The sequence below is a fragment of the Marmota flaviventris genome, chromosome 10 (assembly GCF_047511675.1).
Source record: "Marmota flaviventris isolate mMarFla1 chromosome 10, mMarFla1.hap1, whole genome shotgun sequence".
NCBI classification, from domain to species: domain Eukaryota; kingdom Metazoa; phylum Chordata; class Mammalia; order Rodentia; family Sciuridae; genus Marmota; species Marmota flaviventris.
In genome coordinates this window covers 26,594,508-26,614,472 of record NC_092507.1, presented here as the reverse complement: position 1 = coordinate 26,614,472, position 19,965 = coordinate 26,594,508, and the positions used below count along the sequence as shown (strand labels likewise).

At 49.7% G+C, this 19,965-nt stretch overlaps 2 protein-coding genes across 5 annotated transcripts in view; one reads left to right on the top strand and one right to left on the bottom strand.

Annotated features, from left to right (window-relative positions):
* Positions 1–8,315: 8,315 nt before the first annotated feature.
* Ncdn (neurochondrin) lies at positions 8,316–17,734 on the bottom strand. Of its 2 annotated transcripts, none has more exons than XM_027937266.2 (7): positions 17,349–17,734; positions 16,003–16,143; positions 13,942–14,910; positions 12,676–12,917; positions 11,518–11,742; positions 10,985–11,127; positions 8,316–9,832 (listed from the first exon to the last, which is right to left on the bottom strand). In XM_027937266.2, exons 2-7 carry the CDS (start codon positions 16,123–16,125, stop codon positions 9,396–9,398), a joined length of 2,139 nt encoding a protein of 712 aa, XP_027793067.1. In that variant the 5' UTR covers positions 16,126–16,143; positions 17,349–17,734; the 3' UTR covers positions 8,316–9,395. The 2 variants fall into 2 exon arrangements, with proteins under 2 accessions (XP_027793067.1, XP_027793066.1); XM_027937265.2 differs by having other exon boundaries at positions 17,017–17,733.
* A 91-nt stretch (positions 17,735–17,825) lies between these two features.
* Kiaa0319l (KIAA0319 like) overlaps positions 17,826–19,965 on the top strand; it is a 109,525-nt gene continuing 107,385 nt past the window's right edge. Inside the window, exon 1 of one of the 3 annotated variants that reach the window (XM_071617669.1) lies at positions 17,826–17,929. The gene's annotated coding sequence lies outside the window, so the exon portion shown is untranslated. Of the gene's footprint in view, positions 18,025–19,965 lie in introns of all 3 variants that reach the window. The other 2 variants (XM_027937291.2, XM_071617670.1) reach the window with 2 other exon arrangements.

Here is a 19,965-nt window from a genome sequence, read left to right as displayed (position 1 = left end):
TTACGCATATAGAACAAATTTTCATATCTCTGTTTATATATAAAGTATGTTCACACCAATTCATGTCTTCATACATGTACTTTGGCTAAAGATGTCATCGCATTCCTCCATCATTGCTAACCCCCTGCCTCCTCCCTCTGGCCTACCTAGAGTTCCTCAATTTGGGAGGTTGTCATTTCTGAGATCTTCTGGTACCATTCCCAAAGTCTGGGTTACTTTATTCATGTGGTAATACTGTTTTCCCTGAGATTAGGGAGGGCCAGAGATTAGGGAGGAGCAGGGAGAGAGGAAGAGAAAGAAACATGTCCATTTAAAAAAATAAGTTGCAGTGGCAGAGCAGCATTATATTCAAAGCAAGTGTTATATTTAAAGTGGACTACTGTTACACTTCCCTATTGTCAATTTCTACATTCCATTTCCATGGAAAAATGGGTGATGACATCTCCAAACGGCTTCCTGCTGAAAAGGGGTGAAGTTGGGGAAAGTAACCCAAAGTCCTTGTTCTCTATTGGGTGGGGTGTGGACAGTTAAGGGCATTCAGCATCAGAGCAGGATTGATTTAATCTTTAACCACTTCACCCAACTTTGGATGAGGTGGATGACTGTGAATGTGGAAGAAGTTTGTGAGCTGCAAACTTAAGCTCATGTACACACGTGTCTATGTGCATCTATATGGGGAGTCCCTTTGTCTTGAGTGACTCTGGATCAATACTCCTCTGAAGGTGACCACTTCACTCAGGCTTCCTGCATTAGTATCCCTAATGCCAAACTATGGTCTGAGGAATTTGAAGACACAAACTGGCCAGAGAGAGTTGCTTGTGTTGGGTTTTGGTGTTAACTGCACATGAGAAGGAACTAAGATGTTTTTGAAGCCATAGGAAACTGGGCTGAGTGTGGGCCTGTGACATCTAGATGCTGTAGAGTGAATCTGTGTGTAACTGACTCACGTGGACAGGGTGCAATACTAACATGCATAGGCTGTGTGTTTGTGTGTTATCATGGCAGGCACTGGCTGGCTGTCAAGCATGTTTCAATCTCTATAGTCAATCCCTCCTTTTCCCTTCTAAAACTCAACCTTTCCCTCCTGAGAAGCACAGACAGGGGTTAAATTAAGGCAAATAAGAGGAATGCTAAGGATAATGGGCATTAAGAAAAAAGAAGGAAGATATTTTATTTTTCCATATTTTTATTAGTGCTTTATTGTTGCACATAATGGTGGGATTTGTTGTTACATATTTGTACATGCTCACCATATAACACTATAATTTGGCCAATATCATTCTATAATATTTCCCTTTTCCCTTCCCTCCTTCCTTCCCCTGGTCCTGTTACTCTACTGATCTCCTTTAGATTTTCTTGAGATTCCCCCCCTTACCTTTCTTTTCCTTTTTCCTCTCTAACTCCTTTTTTTATTTTTATTTTTTATATAGTGCTAAGGATCAAACACAGTGCCTGTGTTACGCAAGTGCTTTACCAATGAGCCACGACCCCAGCTCTCCCCTCTAACTTCTACATATAAGAGAGAACATACGATCATTGATCTTCTGAGTTTGGCTTATTTCACTTAACATAAGGTTCTTAAGTCTATCCATTTTCCTGCAGATAACATAATTTCATTTTTCTTTACATAGTTGAATAAAACTCTATGGTGTATATATGCCATATTTTCTTTATCCATTTATCCATTGATGGACACCTAGGTTGGTTCCATAGTTTGGCTATTGTGAATTGTGCTGCTATAAATATGGGTATGCATGTATTGTTATAGTATGATGACTTATTTTTAAAATATTTTTTTGGTTGTACATGGACACAATACCTTTATTTTATTTCTTTTTATGTGGTGCTGAGGATCGAACCCAGTGACCTCTAAATGCAAGGCAAGTGCTTTACCACTGAGCTACACAACCCCAGCCTGTTGATGACTTATTTTTTTGTACTGGGAATTGAACTCAGGAGCACTTTACCACTGAGCTACTTCCCAAACCCTTTTTATTTTTTATTTTGAGACAGGGTTTCACTAAGTGTGTGGGCCTTGCTAAGTTGCTAAAGCTGACCTCAAACTTGCACTCCTCCTGCCTCAGCCTCCTGAGTTGTTGGGATTACAGGCATGCTCCACCATGTCCAGTTTGATGACTTAAATTCTTTAGGATAAACACTGAGGAATGGTATAACTGGGTCATATGGTGGTTCCATTCCTAGGTTTTTTTTTTTTTTTTTTTTTTTTTTTAATCAGGGATTGAACCCAGGGGTGCTTAACTACTGAGCTACATCCCCAGCCCTTTTTTTATTTTTTGATTTAAGACAGGGTCTCTTTAAGTTACTTAGGGTCTTGTTAAATTGCTGAGGCTGGCTTTGAACTTGGAATCCTCCTGCCTCAGTCTCCTGAGCTGCTGGGATCATAGGTGTGTGCCACTGTGCCAGGCTTCCATTCCTAATTTTTTGAAAAACCTCCTAAGAAGGTACATATTTTAAAAAGCAAGAAGATGCACAGGGCATAGTAGAAATAATAACAGCAAAGATTTACTACAGCATATGCCAGCCTCTGTGCTAAGTATTTTATGAATATTAAGTTATTTAACCCTCACCGTGGTCTCTGTGTGTGTGTGTATGTGTGTGTGTGTGTGTGTGTGTGTGTGTGTGTTGTAGATGGACAGCATACTTTTATTTTATTTATTTTTTATGTGATGCTGAGGATTGAACCCAGTGCCTCACACATGCTAGGCAAGTGCTATGCCCCTGAGCTACAGCCCCAGCCCTCACCATAGCCTTTTGAGATCCATATGCAGGTGAAGAATGAGGTAAGGCAGTAAGAGTTGAAATGACATGCCCCAGGTCAAGCAGCTAGTTAAGTGGCAGTGCTGGGGTCATCCCCCTCTGGCCTCTCTGGGTGCCCAGGATCACTGTTTTATACTGCCTTAGACTCAGGGGCTTACAATTTAATCTTGCCTCTAAGTGACTGTGTGATCCCAGGCAAGTCTCTTCTCCTCTTTGATCTCAGTTTCTGCAACAACAACAATAAAATAGGGTTGGGTGGAAAGGACTAGTTGTTTTCTTCGATCTCTGTTTAGTGAAGTAGTAGATAAGAAAGTAAAGGTAACAAAATTGAGATGAAGTAGAGGAAAAGGGGACATCATTAACTCATGGAATGTATGGTACTAGGTGAGTATCTCAGAAGACACATGACAGGTGCAGAGCTTAGACTGGGTCATCTCAGCTTGAGGGACTTTAGGGAAAGGAGTCTAGCAACCAAGGATTCATCACTAAGAACTTCCCAGAGTCTGGAGCCAGCAGCTAGGTGAATGAAACAGAAATGGGCAGCTCTGCAGGCTTCCTGCTCAGGACACATGAGAGGTGAGGAGTGAGTTGTGAGTGTATTTATACCTGTGGGTATGTGAGTCTGTGGAAACCCCTCTCTCCTACCCTAAACCTTAGCCACAAGGACCTCAGAAGTCAAACTCTAGGAGAGACACTAGTGTGTAACAAGTACTATGGTGGACGCCTTCAGAAGTCCAGGAGCAGCAAGGGGGTCAGTGTCCATGCCCAGCTCTGGAGATCCCATTGCTCTCTCCAACAGGCTTGAGAAGGCCAGACGGACAGGATGAGCTGCCTATTGGTGGCTTCCCTGGGTTTCTTCACCCTAATTACCTGCAGTTTCACCGTCCCCCACTTCTTACCTCATTCTCCTACTATGACCATTTCTGTCCTTGTGTCTCCTCCCTTTTCACCCCCAACTTTAATGTCAGCTTTCCATTCTCAGAGCAGTTGCTGCCTTTTCTTATCTTCATGAGTGAGTTTACCCCCTCAAGTCTCTAATGACTCTGTGTCTGCTGTTATTTCCCAGACCATGTTATTTCCAGTCTGTAGATCTCACTAGAGATCCAGAACTACACATTCAAGTGCCAGCTGGAGGTCCCCTCAGACATTTCCTTGCTTCCATTTGAGTTTCCAAGACAGATATCTCCTCCACCCCCACCACCAACCCCAACCTGCTTTTCCTGATTTCTAAGTTCCATAAATGACACAATCGTCCTTCAACTTAAAAACTTGCCAGTCATCTCAGAAGAATCTGGGAAACTCCACAAGCCAATCCTCAAGGAGTGTCACCATTTCTAACCCTTAAATATCTACCCGTGGATGTTTATGGAGGAGACTTGAGGTGGATTTCCTAGAAGGTCTATGGCATCACTCTCGCAGCTCCTGAGGCTACTTAACTCTTCCTCATAGACCTCTAGTTCTCAAAGTGTGGTCCCTGGACTGGCATCACCAACAACATTTGAGAACTTGTTGAAAGTGCCAGCTCTTGGACTCCACCCCAGATCTATTAAATCAGCAATTCTGGGGGTAGAGCCCAGCAATCTGTTTTAATCAATTCTTTTTTTTAGAGAGAGAGAGAGAATTTTTTTAACATTTATTTTTTAGTTCTCGGCGGACACAACATCTTTGTTTGTATGTGGTGCTAAGGATCGAACCCGGGCCGCACGCATGCCAGGCGAGCGGGCTACCACTTGAGCCACATCCCCAGCCCTTAATCAATTCTTAAGAGTAATTCAGAGCTCACTAAAGTTTGAGGGTCAATGCATAGGCCATTGCAACAGCCCTTGATGTCCTGACTTTATTCATATTTATTCTGATGCAATTTCAACTCCTTTCAGCAACAAGAGTGACTGGACCATGTCACCTCCCTACTTTAATGTCTCCTGAGGCTACCATGGCCCATCTTTAGGATAAAAACTTAAAACACTTTAACCAGCTTTCCAGACTCTTTGCAGTTATTATTAACTTTCCCATTTCATGAATTACTTCATAAGAAGTTTAAAGGAGAGCTGGGCATGGTGTCACATGCCTATACTCCCACTGACTAGGGAGGCTGAGGCAGGAGGATCTATACTCTGAGGCCAGCCTGAACAACTTAGTGAGACTCATCTCAAAATTAAAAAAATAAGGGCTGGGGATGTAGTCAGTTGGTAGAGTGCCTGCCTCACATGCACAAAGCCCTGGGTTCAATCCCTAGCACCACAAAATAAATAAATAAATAAATTAAAAATGAACAAATTAATTAAAAATACAAAAGTGCTAGGGATGTAACTCATTAGTAGAGAATCTCTGGGTTCATTCCTTAGAACTGTAAAAAAAAAATTTAAAAATTAAGCTAGGTGTGGTGGTGCATATCTATAATCCTAGTGGCTCAGGAGGCTGAGGCAGGAGGATTGCAGATTTAAAGCCAGTCTCAGCAACTTAGTGAGACACCGTCTCAAAATAAAAAAAAATAAATAAAAAGGGCTGAGGATGTGGGTCAGTGGTTATGTGCCCCTGGGTTCAATCCATGGCATAAAAAAAATTAAATATAGAAGTTTAAAGGAGAAACAAAATATGTCTAGTGCTGTGCATGAAGCATGGCAGGTGGTCAATGAATAAATATTAAATAAATGATAAATGAACGAATGGATGATTTTATGAATTCCTCAGCCAATTAAGGGATCCTTTGGGAAGGCTGTATGTGAGCATGACCCTGGGGAGCTAGATGTGGGACCCAGGTATAATCTAAGGAGATCATCTGATAAATAAGTAGTTTTGCTTATGTCTACTGGGGAAAGGGATATTTTTCATGGTCTTATGCTGCTTTGGGGCTCCTCCGAACTGCAGAATCCTATGGTTTCAGACTCCGGGCCTCTTCTGTTTTAGGGCCAAGGGACTTCACTTTCTGAGGTATGGAGGCTGGGATTTATGGTTGTCCATATTCTTTCTTTTCTTTTTGGTGGTGCTGGGGATTGAACCCAGGGTGTTGTGCATAAGAGGCAAGAACTGTACCAACCGAGCTATATCCCCAGCCTATTTGTTCATTTTCTGAGATACATGCACACACCTGGGGGCCTGGGATGTGCATAGGATACACATGCAGACATCCTGGAAAAATGGAGTATACAAAATGCACAGAGACAATCACGGGAAACATACATACACATGGAAATACAGGACATGTATTGACCATAGGTGTTCATGGTCCAACATACATGTACTCCCAGGTGGCCTACTTGGTATATTACTCTCTCCCTAAGCTCAGCTTTCCCCTGCTCTTTCCAAAAAGTGAGCTTTTGTTTTGACTTTATGGTAAGAAAAAACTTATGTCTGCCTCCCTTAGTGTTGACACAGCCCCCTCCTCCTCCCAGTCTCTGACAACCTTCATCTCTGGGTCTGGATGGTAGTAGTTCCAGAAAGGAGAGAACTATCACAAGAAGATGCAGAGGCTCCATCTGGTGGTCAGATCTTACAGCTGCGGCTCAGACCTCCCTTTTTCCATCAGCAGAATCACCAGGAAGTAAACTTAGTCTCTCCCAAGTGCAGCCTAGCCTGGTCCTCACTCCTAAGCCCAGAACTCTCTGACCCAACCTCATTAAAGTGCAGAACTCAGTCTGCCTTGGGTTATCAATCTTTTCTGGGCATGATGTCCCACTGTAATGCCCCTTGGATATTTCACAAGCTGTACAAATTCTCCTTTGACCAGTTTATAATTTTCCACAGATCAGTTTCTCTCTCAGTGTTCCCCCATGATCGCCCCACTCTTCACTCAGTGGCCCAGATTAGAAATCTGGAGTTATCCTTGGATCTCCTTCCCTTCTTTGTTCTCTTCACATCCAATCAATTGCCAAGTTCTATTACTTGACTTCTACCTGTACTGTCTCTATCCTCACTGCCATGTGTTTAGTTCAGACATATCATCTCCTCTCTGAGCTTCCTGCCTCAGTCATTTCTGGCAGCTAATCATCTTTCTGAAATGCAAACTGGATTTTGCAGGCAAAGTGGTACACACCTATAATTGCAGTGACTGGGGAGGCTGAGGCAGGAGAATTTCAAGATCAAGGCTAGCCTCAGCAATTTAGCAACACCCTGTTTCAAAATTTAAAAATAAAAAGGGATGGGAATGTAGCTCAGAGGTAAAGTACCCCTGAATTCAATCCCCTGTACAAAAAAAAAAAGGCAAAATGAATCCCACTTAATCTGCTCAAAGACCTACAGTTTGGTCCCTCATTATGACCCCATACCTAAGATATCTGAACTTCTGAGTTTAGCACACTAGGACTCTTAGGATCTGCTCCAACCCCACCTTTTGCCACTCCCCACTTCACACTCCACTGAGGCAATGATAAGTTTGCCAGCCTTTATACCTACTGTTTCTCTGTCTACCTGGCAAACCCCTCCTACCCCTTTGGTCTCAGAGCAAATACTTACTGAGTTTTCCTGGACTTGTTCAGCCAGGCTGAGAGGCTTCATGACCCAGCCACACTATTTCAACCTCCATAAAAACCACTGATTAGGGCTGGGGATGTGGCTCAAGCGGTAATGCGCTCGCCTGGCATGCTCGGGGCGCTGGGTTCGATCCTCAGCACCACATAAAAATAAAATAAATGTTGCGTCCACCGAAAACTGAAAAATAAATATTAAAAAAAGTTCTCTCTCTCTTAGAAAAACAAACAAAACCCCACTGATTATACTTCTATGTTGCCTTATCTGTTTCCTCTCTAGATTTTAAGCTGCCTGGGTGCAGAGCTTAGGTCTTTTCATAAATTACCCCAGAGAATCCATGCTATGATGGCTTTCACACATCCAATAAGTAGAATATTCTTGTTATGCATAGCTAGGTGGGCAACAAGATGTATTCAGTGAACACTTGTGGGTTTGAGGGCTTGGGTGAAAGAGTCTAGACGGTGTAGGCCAGGGCTAGTTTTGGCTCAGGCCAGCTGAGGCAGACAGTGCTTGTCTCCAGTTGAAGTGCTCAGACAGTTCCCCTTTTACTTGGCATGGAACAGGGGTCAACAGCTGGTAGCCTGACATCCATATTTGGCCTGCATGTTAGGGCCAGCTTGGGCAACTATGCAAGCCCCTACCTCAAAATAAAATTAAAAAGAAAAGACTGGGGATACAGCTCAGTGGTAGAGCACTTCTGGGTTCAATCATCAGTACTAACAACCTGCTGACAAGAGAAGGGACAGTGCTTCACTTGTCCCCACCAAGTTTGGCCACATCAACAGCTGGGCTTGTGACTCTGCTGTGTCAATGAAGGGTGTAGGCTGGGGAGACAGGGGTCTGCATGGAGGCCTTGGCTCTAGCTGCAATACCTTGATCAAATTACTTATCCATGCCTATGTTTCTCCATCTGTAAAATCAGAATTATGATATCTTCTTCCCAGGATTCCTGGGAAGGCTGAATAACACTTTGTGAAGTTACTTAGCAGGACGTGTGTTCAGCAAACGATAACTATGAACTGATGGAGCCTGCAAGGGAGAGCAGATGCAGGGCAGACCACACAACAGACTTCTTGTCACCAATGAACATTTATTGAGTGTCCACATGTGCACAGCTTTGAACGTGGTGATCACAGAACACACTGGGGGAGGGCGGGGGGAAGCAAGGGATCAGATGTGGGGGATCCCTCCCCAGGTTCATAAGGTAGTCCCTGCTGGAGCCGCCAGTCGCGTCTCTCTGCAGAGGAGTAATAACAGGGGTGGGAGCTGAAGCCAGGCACCACGGTGGCAATGGGGTGCGATCACTGGGGAAACATGCGGATTCTGGGGAGGTGTTCCTCCTGTTCCTGGCTCTGGCCAGGCAAGATGGCACAGAGGACGGAAATCAGATGCTCGGGTGTCCAAGCAGGGATAAATACAAGCAAAATAAATAACCCTCAACCCCCATTGGCACTCTGCTGCAACATGACACATAAGCTGAGAGACCCGGGCCCAAGGACTCCTGGGTTCTCTTAAGGAAGCCTGGGTGGAAGGAGGTTCCCCACCCCCGACACTAGCCTGTCTGCCCCAGGTTGCCCTGAAAGGATAGGGGCAGTTCAGACCCTGGGTCACTTAAGTTGAAAGGAAGAACTGTGATTTCAATGGCCTGAGCCTGCTCTCTGCCCAAGGAGGCCAAGGGCAAGAGCCATATGGCCGATTTAAAGGACGTGGACCTGGGGAGCCAGAAGGGGCACCACAGCCTAGGGGAGGCCACGCCCTGGCCGGCAGGGCACTTGGGCTGAGGCAATCAGCTCCTGCCAGCCCTGACCTACCCTGGGGCCTCCCTCCTGCAGGGGAGCCAGACATTGGGCACAATGACACCTACTGCCCCCCTCCCTGGGGGCTTCTCCAACCTTCCCCGGCCTGGCGGGGACAACCACGTTGATTTCCAAGCCGATCCCTGCCCCCATGGGGGCCTGGGGGGGCGGGACGCAGTTCCTTACACTTGAGGAGTGGGCACCATGCCCTTGCCCTCAGAAAAGCCAGAAAGCTGGGGTGTTTTGGGGGGAAGGAGTCTGGGGAGGGGGTTCTTGTTTGGGGGCTTCAGGGAAGATGCCTCCTCCCTCCTTCCCTCGCTGCCCGCCCCCGGGTCTGTCCCCAGTGGACACCCCTCAGGGCTCTGACAGGCACTGCTCCAAGGCGGCCATGCGGTAGTGGCTGGCCGTTTCCTCACCTGCCTGCAGCCTCATGGCCTCCCGGCACAGCCGATTGGCCCGCGCCAGCTCCACCAGGACACCCTGATAGGCGGCCACCATCTCAGGCTTGACGGAGTTGGGGCTGACACTGCCTAGCAGCTGGAGCAGCTCCTGTGGCCAGCGGGAACGCAACGCGGCAGGGGCCAGCCAGGGCAGCAGCGGCACACAGCCTGTGAAAGCCTGCATGCCCAGAAACCACAGCTCCTGCAGGTCAGCCCAGATGCCCTCGTAGTCAGGAGACAGGGCCAGTACTGCCTGGTCAGAGCCAGGTGTGGCCCGTGCCACATGAGACTGCGATAGGAAGAGGATGGCGGCTCCGAAGAAACCTCTGGATGCTGGGGTCCCCTGAAGAGCTGGAAGGCATGGAAAAAATGGTACATGAACTAGATGGGCCAGTGCTGGGCCAGCCCCTCACTTTCCCTCCTGTGTGGACACACACGGAGCTCAAGCATCACCTAGAATCAGACTGTCTGGGTTTAAACCCTACCTTTCACACTTGCTGTATGACCTTGGGTAGTTAACTTTTCTGGGTCTTGTAAAATGGGGCCAGTACTGCTAATCTTAGCAATCTGTTGTGAGAATTAGATGTGATAAGGCACCTGCTTGATTCCTAGGCCAGAAGAGGGCACCAAGAGGGGAAGTGACCAGGTTTTTGTGAACCTGTCATGTTGGGATTCACCTCCTCTGCAAGTGCTCTCCAGGAAGCTTTGCCTCTAACTTAGTGAGTCAGTGCCATGGTGGCTCTATCTAAGGAGTGACTGAGAGTTGGGGGGGGGGATGGGAAACGACCTCCTGGTTTATGGTCCAAAGGGATATGTTCCCCTTCCCACTGCTGGGTACCCTGCTGGGATCCCCACACAGAAAACACAGAGGCAGCTGAGGGTATGGGCATGTTACACCCTGTTCCTGGGCATCTGCTCAGCTCCTCCAACCTGACAGATGGGGCACAGGGAACAGGCAGGGACAGAGGGACCCAAGCAGACACCCACAGCCAAAGTGGGAGACACTAAGGGCTGTCAGGGGCTGGAGGGGACACCATTCCCCTGGCACAGAGTCAGAGGGAGGAGGGTGGAGGAGAAGCCGTGCAGAGGGGCAGAGTGCTGACACCTGTCACTGAGGCGGGTGAATCTGTTGAGCAATGAGAAACCTCAATGGAGGGAAGTCAGGTTTCTGACTCAGGCCCTGGGTGGAGGCGGCTCCACCTTGAAAACACTGGATTTGGAGTCCTTGGGCTGCCAGGGATTCCAGGTGCCTCTGCCTGTGCCTCTGAGCAGGCCTGTACTTAACACCCACCAGACCTTGCCTTAAAAGTCTTCAGAAGGAAGAGCATGTTATCATTTCGGGAAGAAGGGTGGGGGTGGCGGATAGAGATATACTGTAGAGATTTCCTCTTCACAGAAAAAATCTGCAATATCATTTTCTGTAAAAGGACTTACGCCCAGAGCACAGCAGGTCCACCCAGGTTTTCTGCCCTTACCCACCAGGCCTGGGTCCCCAGGGCTTACCTGGAGATGTGCTAAGGAGTCGGGCCATAAGGAGGCCCAGGGTGGCCACATTGGCCGCCAGAAGCAGCCTCCCTTGTTGTTGCACCAACGCGGGCAGAGACGTCATCAGAGTGTTCATAAGAGATGTGAAGCAGGCATCACGCCTGGGGAAGAAAGGGAGGCAAGGATGGGGGCAGGCAGAAGGTTATGAGACCAGATGAAACCCTTTGGAAAATCTGGATCTGGGACTCCTGACTTCTCTGGGCCAGAGTTTGGTAAGAAATCAGGTAGCAGCATGAAGAGTTAACCCTGAGCCCCAACCATAGCATCTGGGGTTATGGCTGGCACTGAGATGTGCTCCAGGAAAATACCTAGGGGCCCAAATCCTTGAGCGGGACTGGCTTTGTCTATTCTGAGACCCTTTCATTTTAACACTATGAGAAATCCAAACGCACAGGGAAGCAAAGTAGAGGTCAAAATTTAAGTCAATTGGGCAGCCCCCCACCACCCCATGCTTGATTGAATCTCCCCCGAGCCTCTCCCAAACCCCTCACTTGATCAGCCCTGGTGCAGTGACCACGAGGTTGAGGAAGATGTGACAGCAGGTCTGCAGGCCGATCTCCACACTATCAGGCAGCACTGAGGTGTCATGGCCAGGGGATGTGAGCTCCCACTGCTGCAGGAAGTACTTGCAAAGAAGTGAAGGGGCCCCCTCCTTGATCAGGATCTCCCGGGGCCCATCTTCGACAGTCAAGTGGCACCAGCCGGGCAGAAGGAGCCTGGGGGGTGTGGAAGGGCAGACGTGTGTGGGGTTGGGAGAGATGAAGGTACAAAGATGTCCTTTTTCAAGGTACCCTGCCTAAGAGAAGTGAAAGTAGGGGAGAAGAAGGACATGTCCTGGAAGGTATTACAGAAAAAGCACAAGATTCAGAGTTACACAGGCCCAGGATCAAATTGGTGCTCTGTTGTACAGCTTGACCGCAGTCAATTACTTTAAACTTTTGAGCCTCGGTTTTGTCATCTTTAAAATGTGGATGAAACTTCTGTCAGATTTGCCATGTGGACCAAATGAGATAGATCTGAGCCTGGTATAGTGGCACCTGCCCGTAATCCAGCAACGTAGGAAGCTGAGGCAGGAGGATTGCAGGTTTGAGACCAGTCTTACCAACTTAGAGAGGTCCTAAGCAATTAAGTGAGACCCTGTCTTAGAAAGGGCTGGGTCTGAGGTTGTGGCTCAGAAGAGTGCTCACCTAGCACAGATGAGGCACTGGGTTTGATCCTTAGTATCACATAAAAATATATAAATAAAATAAAGGTGTTGTGTCCATCTACAACTAAAAAACAAATAAATCAAAAAATAAGAATAAAAAGGGCTTAGGGTATAGCTCATTGGTAAAGCATCCTTGGGTTCAATCCCCAGTACCAAAACAAAACAAACACAAACAACAAGATATAGTTCTAGTAAAAGGTATAGCAAAATACCTGGCTTGTAATAGATGGTCAATAAACCTAAGTTCTCTTTTTGAGAAATCTGGGATTGGTAGCTCAGGATTCCTGTGGGAACAAGCCTCCCAAAACAAATAGAAATGATCTTAAGAGAACTCTCATGGCCAATCTAGAAGCCTGGCACAGCCCAGTTTGCGGGGGCCAGTCTGTGTGTCATAGTTTTCTTTAGAATGGTCTGGCTGGACATAGTGTAACAACAAACTCACCGGAGAGCGTCCCCTGGCCAGGTGGGCCCTGGGGTAGTGGGGGAAATGGCCAAGTTGGCCACCTGCTGTGAGAGGTCATTGGCCTCCTCCGCCTCCTCATAGAGGGTCTTGGCATAACGGACGAGGAAGGGCAGCAGCTGGCACACCTCCTTACGCAGGGATGAGGTTTCCTCAGCCAGCCAGGCACCCAGGATCCGAACCGAGGCAAACACGAAGGGTTCCTTCTGTTTCTCTGGCCCCACCTGTTGCCATAGGACCCCTCTGAGATAAAGCAGGACTACAGACCCTCCCCTGTTTTACCAGCCTGCTGGCCAGCCTACAACTGGAAGGGAATTCTGGCCTGTGAGTCCCTCAGAGGTGGGCACCAAGCCTCATCCTACCCCATGTACCCAGTACCCAGCAAATGGGAGGGCAAACCCAACAAAGCAGGCCCACCTTGCTGAGAACAGGCCCCACCTTGTGAGACTCAAAGTGCATCCCCATCTCTCCACCACCAAGGGAGCTCAAGGCTAGGGGGAAACTCTAGGACTACAGCTAAGTCGCATTCTACAGAGACTCTTACCTGGGATGGGAGGACAGGTCATGCCATGAACATACAACCAACAGTGGGAGGGGGGATGCCCTTTTGGGCTAAATTACAAAATGAGACCAGAGCTTAGCATGGTCTGTTGGATGTGTGGCTGGTGAATTCAGTGGCTGGTGAATTCAGCGGTTGGAGCAGACCATTAAAGAGAAGAGAGTCATGACTGAATCCCTGTGGGACAGGAGAGTGGGTTTCTCAGAGGGAGGGAGGAAGGGGTTGTGAATGGGTGGGTAGTAGATCTAGCTGAACTCCTAGAAAGGCTAGGAACCAGGCAGCCTTGCTCCTTTTTCCTGCACCGCTGTAAATTTGTATGTGTGCATATGTAAAACAATGCCCCGGAGCGAGCAGAACAGACTGCTTCAATTTTGTGTGTGGTGTGTAGTGTGTGTACTGGGGAGCACTGTGTGAGTGGGAGGTTACTGTGTTGTGTGTGTGTGTGTGTGTGTGTGTGTGTGCTGGGATGTGAGTGCACATATGGTGTGTGGTATGGTGCTTTGTGGAGGCTTTTGGAGGGAGGGAGAGGGAGTGAGGCTCGGCCACACACTACTCCTGAGTGCTGCTGCAGTACCAGCCTGCCCGACATGCAGCTTGGCTGTCTCCTCATTATACCCCTTTTCTTTGCCTTCTGGCTCTGCCCTGACTCCCGGACACTGGGCTCCCTCTGTAGGTCACTACCCGCTTACCTGCTGCAAGTAGAGGATGACAGCTCCGATGGCCTCCTTCATGATGCTCACAAGCTGCACCTTCTGTGGCTCCTTAAGCAGTGACTGCTCGCAGCGGGTACACTCCTGGATCCCCAACTCCATAAGGGCATAGCAGGCAGTCACCACATCCTCCTTCACCTCTGTGCCTGTCTCCTCCAGGCCTAGCCGTACCTCCACGCATGCCAGATTCACCAGGAGGGCCAGGAATTTGCTCCCAGAGCTGCCCGCTGGGATCCAGTCGGAGCCGCAGGCGTGTGCCAGGCGGGCTGCCAGCTTCAGGGCAGGGTTGCGTTGCCAGGAGCTCAGCTTGCTTCCTAGGATGCGCGCCAACCCAGCCTGCAAATCCCGGAGGCATTCAGGGGGCACGGTTGTTGGGGGCAGGAAGAGGGGCAGCAGCTGGCAGAGCTCAAACTTGCTGGCATCCTCGGCTTTCTGGAAATCCTCACTGAGGCCCCGCAATACTGCCAGCAGGTCGGGCTCCGCCTCCTTCCAGCACTGTGTCTCTGCAGCAGCCAGCAACCCCACCAGGAGTGCCAGGGCCTGGTCAAAGCCATAGCCATGACCCAGGTATGCCTGACACAGGGCAGACACGGTGCCACCAGCAATGAGGTGCCGGGGCCCTCGGGGTGTGCCTGCTACAGCTGTCAGGCACTGGTAGGTATCATCAATCATGGAGCGGCGGGCAGCATCATCAGGGTCCCCCCGGGCTGTGAGGAAGGTGCTAAGGATGGGGATCTTGTTCAGGACCTGGGGATGGGTGGCCAGTTCAGGGTCACTGCAGAAACAGGCCAGCAGGGCCACACCAAGGGCACGGAGAACGTGGTCAGGGCAGCCATCCGGTGCCTCCTTGGTGGTTAGGAGACGGTTGGGGAAAGTGAAACCAACGGCGTCAAAGATCCGCCGCCGGGTTTTGGCATCGATGTCACCCGCTTTTACTGCCTTGGTCACCTACAGGGGTATGGGGCAAGTAGTACATGCTATCAGCAGAATGAAAGGAAGAGGTGGCAAGGACAATCCCTTCCCTGAACCCTGGGGCACTGAAGACTAACAGGATTAGGTTACGCAACAGAACTCACTCTGGGATCATCTCATCTAGCTCCTTCTTTTTCAGGCTAATGTGACTTCTGGGATCCCTCTCACCTATGATCATCCCATGGCAGGGAGGTCTTGTCCTTTTCAACCACTCATTTGGGCACTTCATTACCTGGCCAGTTGAGAAGTTCTTCCTGATATCTAATCTAGATGCCCACAACCTGTGTTGGAAGGAGCTTAGAACTCAGTGTTTAAAATCCCCCAAGGATTTAGGGTCCTTCCCTAAATACTGTCTCCAGATAAGTCTCTGATCCATTTCCGCCACCTTCTCAGGGGAAATGGCTCCTGTGTCTCGCTGCTCTGCATGTCAAAACATTTCCCCTTACATTTCACCTAAACACCTCCTCTGCTGCAGTGTGAGCCCTTGACTCCAGAGCCTTCTCCCTGTTGCCATGGCAAACAAGCAACGGCTGTACTCCCTCCTCCCTTTACCCCCCACACACTAACCCCCCCTTTCTAGCACTGCAGCTCCTGTTCCACTGTCCCCAGCTTGGGTTCCTCCAAAAGGGCTAAGACCCAAACCAGCTTCCTTACCTTCAAGCTACCTACTGCAGTCCTGGCCATCCCCTAGGACCCTTCTTTAATCTCTTCCTGTCCTGCTACTCTTTCAGGTCTCAGAAAAATCATCCCCAGCCCTCAAGTACTTTGCACTAGTTACTACCTGCTGCTGTTACCCTATGAGTCAGCTCCCATCTGCTCTGGGACACCCCAGAAAGCAAACTCAGGCAGCCTCCTCCAAGGACCCCAGTGCCACAGCCTTATTCATCTGCATTCTCCCCTTTGCCCCGAGTCTAGGGGAGCAAAATTAATACAAAGGTAGGGATCTTGGAACTCCTTTGGTGTTTCCAAAGTTGTTAGCACCACTATATATCTTTAGGGACTGGCTGTTTCCATTGGGGGCCCCCGACCACCCAGTCCTTCCCATCTCCCAATTATCCAACTCCTTACTAGCAGCAGGGCTGCAAACTGTTCGCTGTCATTCTTGGCCTCACGGAGAGCTCCCAGGTAGCGCTCCAGGGTGGGGTTTCGGCTCTCTGCCTGGTTCAGAGCTGGCTCACAATCCGAGGCCATGATGCCCGCCTTGCCCAACTGTGAACACAAGAGGGACTGAGCATCCCTCTGCAGAGGAGGGGCGGGGGCGGGGGCAGGGGTGGGAGTGGAGGATGGAGGGAGGGATTAGCACAGAGGGAGAGGAGGGAGGATTTGGAGAAGTGGATTCCTCAGGACTGACCTCCCTTGGAGGGGGGGACTTGAAAAGGCTGGACCTGCAAATCCTTTGGGGTAAAGAAGGGACCCTGGTCCAAGGTCACCTCCAGAAAGTGGGAAAGGAAGACTGTGCATCCTGCTGCTTAGCTGGACAGCTTTCTTCAGCAATCTCCTGGGAGTGGGAGGGGGCTGGTCCCACTGCTTAGTGGCTCCCTGACACATAAAGTCGGAATTTATCTCCCTCCCAAGGCGCACAGGGAGTAAGTGGTGAGGACAGACAGGGAGGAATGGAGACACACATGGTGAAGTTCGATTATCCGGACTGACAAGGGGGAAAAGGGCATCCTAGGCTTCCTTTTTCCCTCCCTTCTTCAGATGAGGCAGGAGATAAGCTTCAGCAGAAGTGAGAATTCGAGCTCGAGCTCACCAGGCAAGGTTTGGAGGCCCCTCTGGGGACCCCACCCCTTCAGCCAAGGCTCTCAGTCGCCCCCGCAGGCTCCTTGCCTTCTCTCCTTTCCCTCCCTCGGGCAGAGGCTGCAAGAGCAGCAGCAGCAGCAGCAGCAGCGTTAACCCTTTACATTCCCTGTCCTCACCCTCCCTGTCTCGCTACCAGCCTGAGGATGATGGTAGGGCTGGAGAAGCAAGAAGGGGTCGGGTAGCTCCCGGGACAACAGAGAATCCAAAAGCCGGATAATCGAAGCGGGGCTGCTGAGATGGGGAGATGAGAAGGGGAGGAGGGTTCTTGGCGGTCACCACCTGTCCCGCCGCAGCCAGGTCACAACACGACATTGATGAAGTCACGACAGAGCGGCGATGAGATCACACCTCACGATGGCGCGATGATGTCACGGAGATCACAGCAAAATCACGACATGGGGATAGCCCCCAAAGATGACGGGGCAAATTAAAACAAGATATGTATTGAAAAGGGCTGTGACAAAATGGAGTCTCGACAGGGCACGATGGTGTCGCGATATGGTGCGATGGAGTCGCGATAGGGTCCCCGGGGTGCGTCGGCATTGATGAGCGCCGGTTCGGAGAGGCCCCGGCTGGGATGCAGGGGAGGGCCTGAAGGGGGCTGAGCTCACCAGGCTGCGGCCCCGAGCGGTGAAGTCTTCTGCGGGCGCGATGCTGCCGGAGCTTGGGGCAGCTGCTCACGCCGCGTTGCCCACTCCGGGCTCCCGGCTGCTGCAGCTCCACCCCCACCCCCGCATCGCCCTCGGCCAATCCGCGGCGGCTTCACTTGGGGCTCTGGCCAATGGCACGGCAGGGCGCTACGCCGTAGGGGGTGCCGCCATTGCCGCCATCTTCCTTGTGGGTATTGCCTGAGTCTGGGCCTTGGGGCACATGCAAAGAAGGCAAGATGCAGACTGCCCCAGGAGAGCGGGAGGCGAGAGGCTGGGGGGGGGTGTCCAGACTCCTTTGATTGTGCGTAGTTCTACCTCCAGCGCTGCCCCTCCTCCCCCTCGGGCTCGCGGCTGGAATTGCGCTTCCGGAGGGTGGGGGCGGGAGGGCTTGATTAGCTTGAAGAGTGTGTTTCCGGGTTGAGCCCGGGGAGGTGGGAGGAGGCGGCGTTTCCGGCCGTCGTCGCTGTCCAGGGAGGCTGAGACGAGAGGGAGCTGTCCGGGTGGGGAGCCCGCACTACCTTCTTCCTTTTCCTCCTCCCCTGGTGAGGGGAGAGAAGGTTGGGGCCCCGAGCCCATGGACTGGGAGGAGGCGGAGGCCGCCGAGAGCCGGGGCCCCGCTATGTGCCCCTGAGCCCCGGTAGGTGGCCGGGGCGGCTGGCTACCAGGCCGAGGACCATGAGCTCAGGGGAGGGGCAGGCGGTACAGACGATGCCTGGGGGTGCACTGACCCGCTGTTGGGACCCGGAGGTGGAGCTCCTAGCTGGGACAGGGCAGTCAGCTGCTTCTGGCCTTGCAGTTGCGGAGCTGGAGTCCCAGACCGAATCCCGCTTCTTCTGGGCCCAGGTCTGGTCCTGCAGCTCCCTCCATTCCCTGACAGTCAATACTGACATACCGGACTCAGGTCGCTGCCGTCTTTCTAACACCTCGACCTCTGCAGCCTCGCCTTTAGCTGCTGTGTTTGATGCAGAAAAAGGGGGGCGGGGTTGAGCATGATGTGTAAATTACAATGCGAAACCAGCCTCGGTCAGGGTTTTGACAATTATGTCCCGCAGAGGGTCCTGTGGTGGCTGCAAGTGAGTACAGAGGTGAAGCCAAGGAAGTCAGAATAGAAACTCTCAGCGGGGTTCCAGAAATGCTTTGTCTTCTCTCACCTCGTGATAGTTGGGCTCATCGACATTGGATGCTGTTAGTAAAGAGCATTAGTCGACTCTCCTTGTGCTTTCTTATGATTCACAGACTGGAAACTAGGAACAATTTGGAAAGACGACCTCCCAGAACAATCTGTTCATTTTTTCAGCTATTTGGAAAACAGTGTCTGCAAATATAAGCAAAGCTATTCATGGCAGTCTGTTCTGTAACTTTCCCAAATATCTGAGACTTTTTTTTTCTTTAAAGTTTTATTTTTGATTACTCACACGCGCTGAATAGGCTTTTTCAGACGTGCTCTGTCGTTGTTCAAACATATCTTATCGCTGTGTACATAAATGGAGTTCCACGTATGTAGCTGACAGACTGAACTATGATACATCCCCCATCAGCCTGAAGTATTAAGTAAACATTACCCCCTGCTCTGTCTGAACAGCTGCTGCAACAGAGAGTGCTTTTATTTCGGTTGTTCTTGTAACGCCCTAAATGCCAGAACTATTGGGAGCTTTTCTAGATTTTCATTTGTCAAGTATTGTGGGGGTGTGTGTTCTCTCCATGAGTTGTTATCCTTTGATTCCATAACAAACCATTTGGATCTTGGTAATGTGTTGTTCCTGCCTGTGGTCAGCAAGCCTTTAACTGGACCCTAGCAGTGATTTGAGCCCATAGGCAATTGTAGGTTTCAGTAGAAGGACTGGTTAGGTGTTCAAATAAAAATAGATGTGCCTCTGTTATGCACAGTTTGTAAGATATTACACTTCTAATCAGCTTGCTAGTCCGATGGTGTTTATTACTCCTGTTTTCAAAGCCTATTCATTTCTTTTTCTGCCTTTCCCACCCACCTGCCAGGCTATTGATGACAGGTGTTGAGTCACCTTGAGTTTTAAATCCTTTTGTGGTAGGTAGAAATGTGTTGGGTAAGATCTCTCTCTCGCACACACCCATTCCAGCTTGGGAGGCTACAGAAATTTTGCTGGATATACTTTCTAACTTCAGCTCCATTTCATAATCTCTTGAGTGTATCTCTGGCCCACACATCTATCTGCCCCTGCCCCTTCCCTTCCCTAACAGAAAACTATGAAACAAACTAGAAATAGGAATTGTCTTCTCTCTCTCTCTTTTTTTTTTTTTTGGTGCTGGGGATAGAGCCCAGTGCCTCATGCTTGCTAGGCAAGTGCTTTAACACTGAGCTACATCCCCAACCCCTTGATATAGGAATTGTTGGAAACTGGACACGAAAGATGAAGTCCTTCATATAGTTAAGGCTCAGTGAAAACCTTTTCTTAGATGTGCTACACCTCAGTTTTGCAGTGGTGTGTTTATGTTTGTTTCCTGGCATTAGCTTTGAAATCCAACTCAGGTAATGCTGATCTGGATCCCTGTAGGCTAGCTGGGGGTGAAAGTTAGGGGTTGTCAGTCTGTGTTGTTTGCC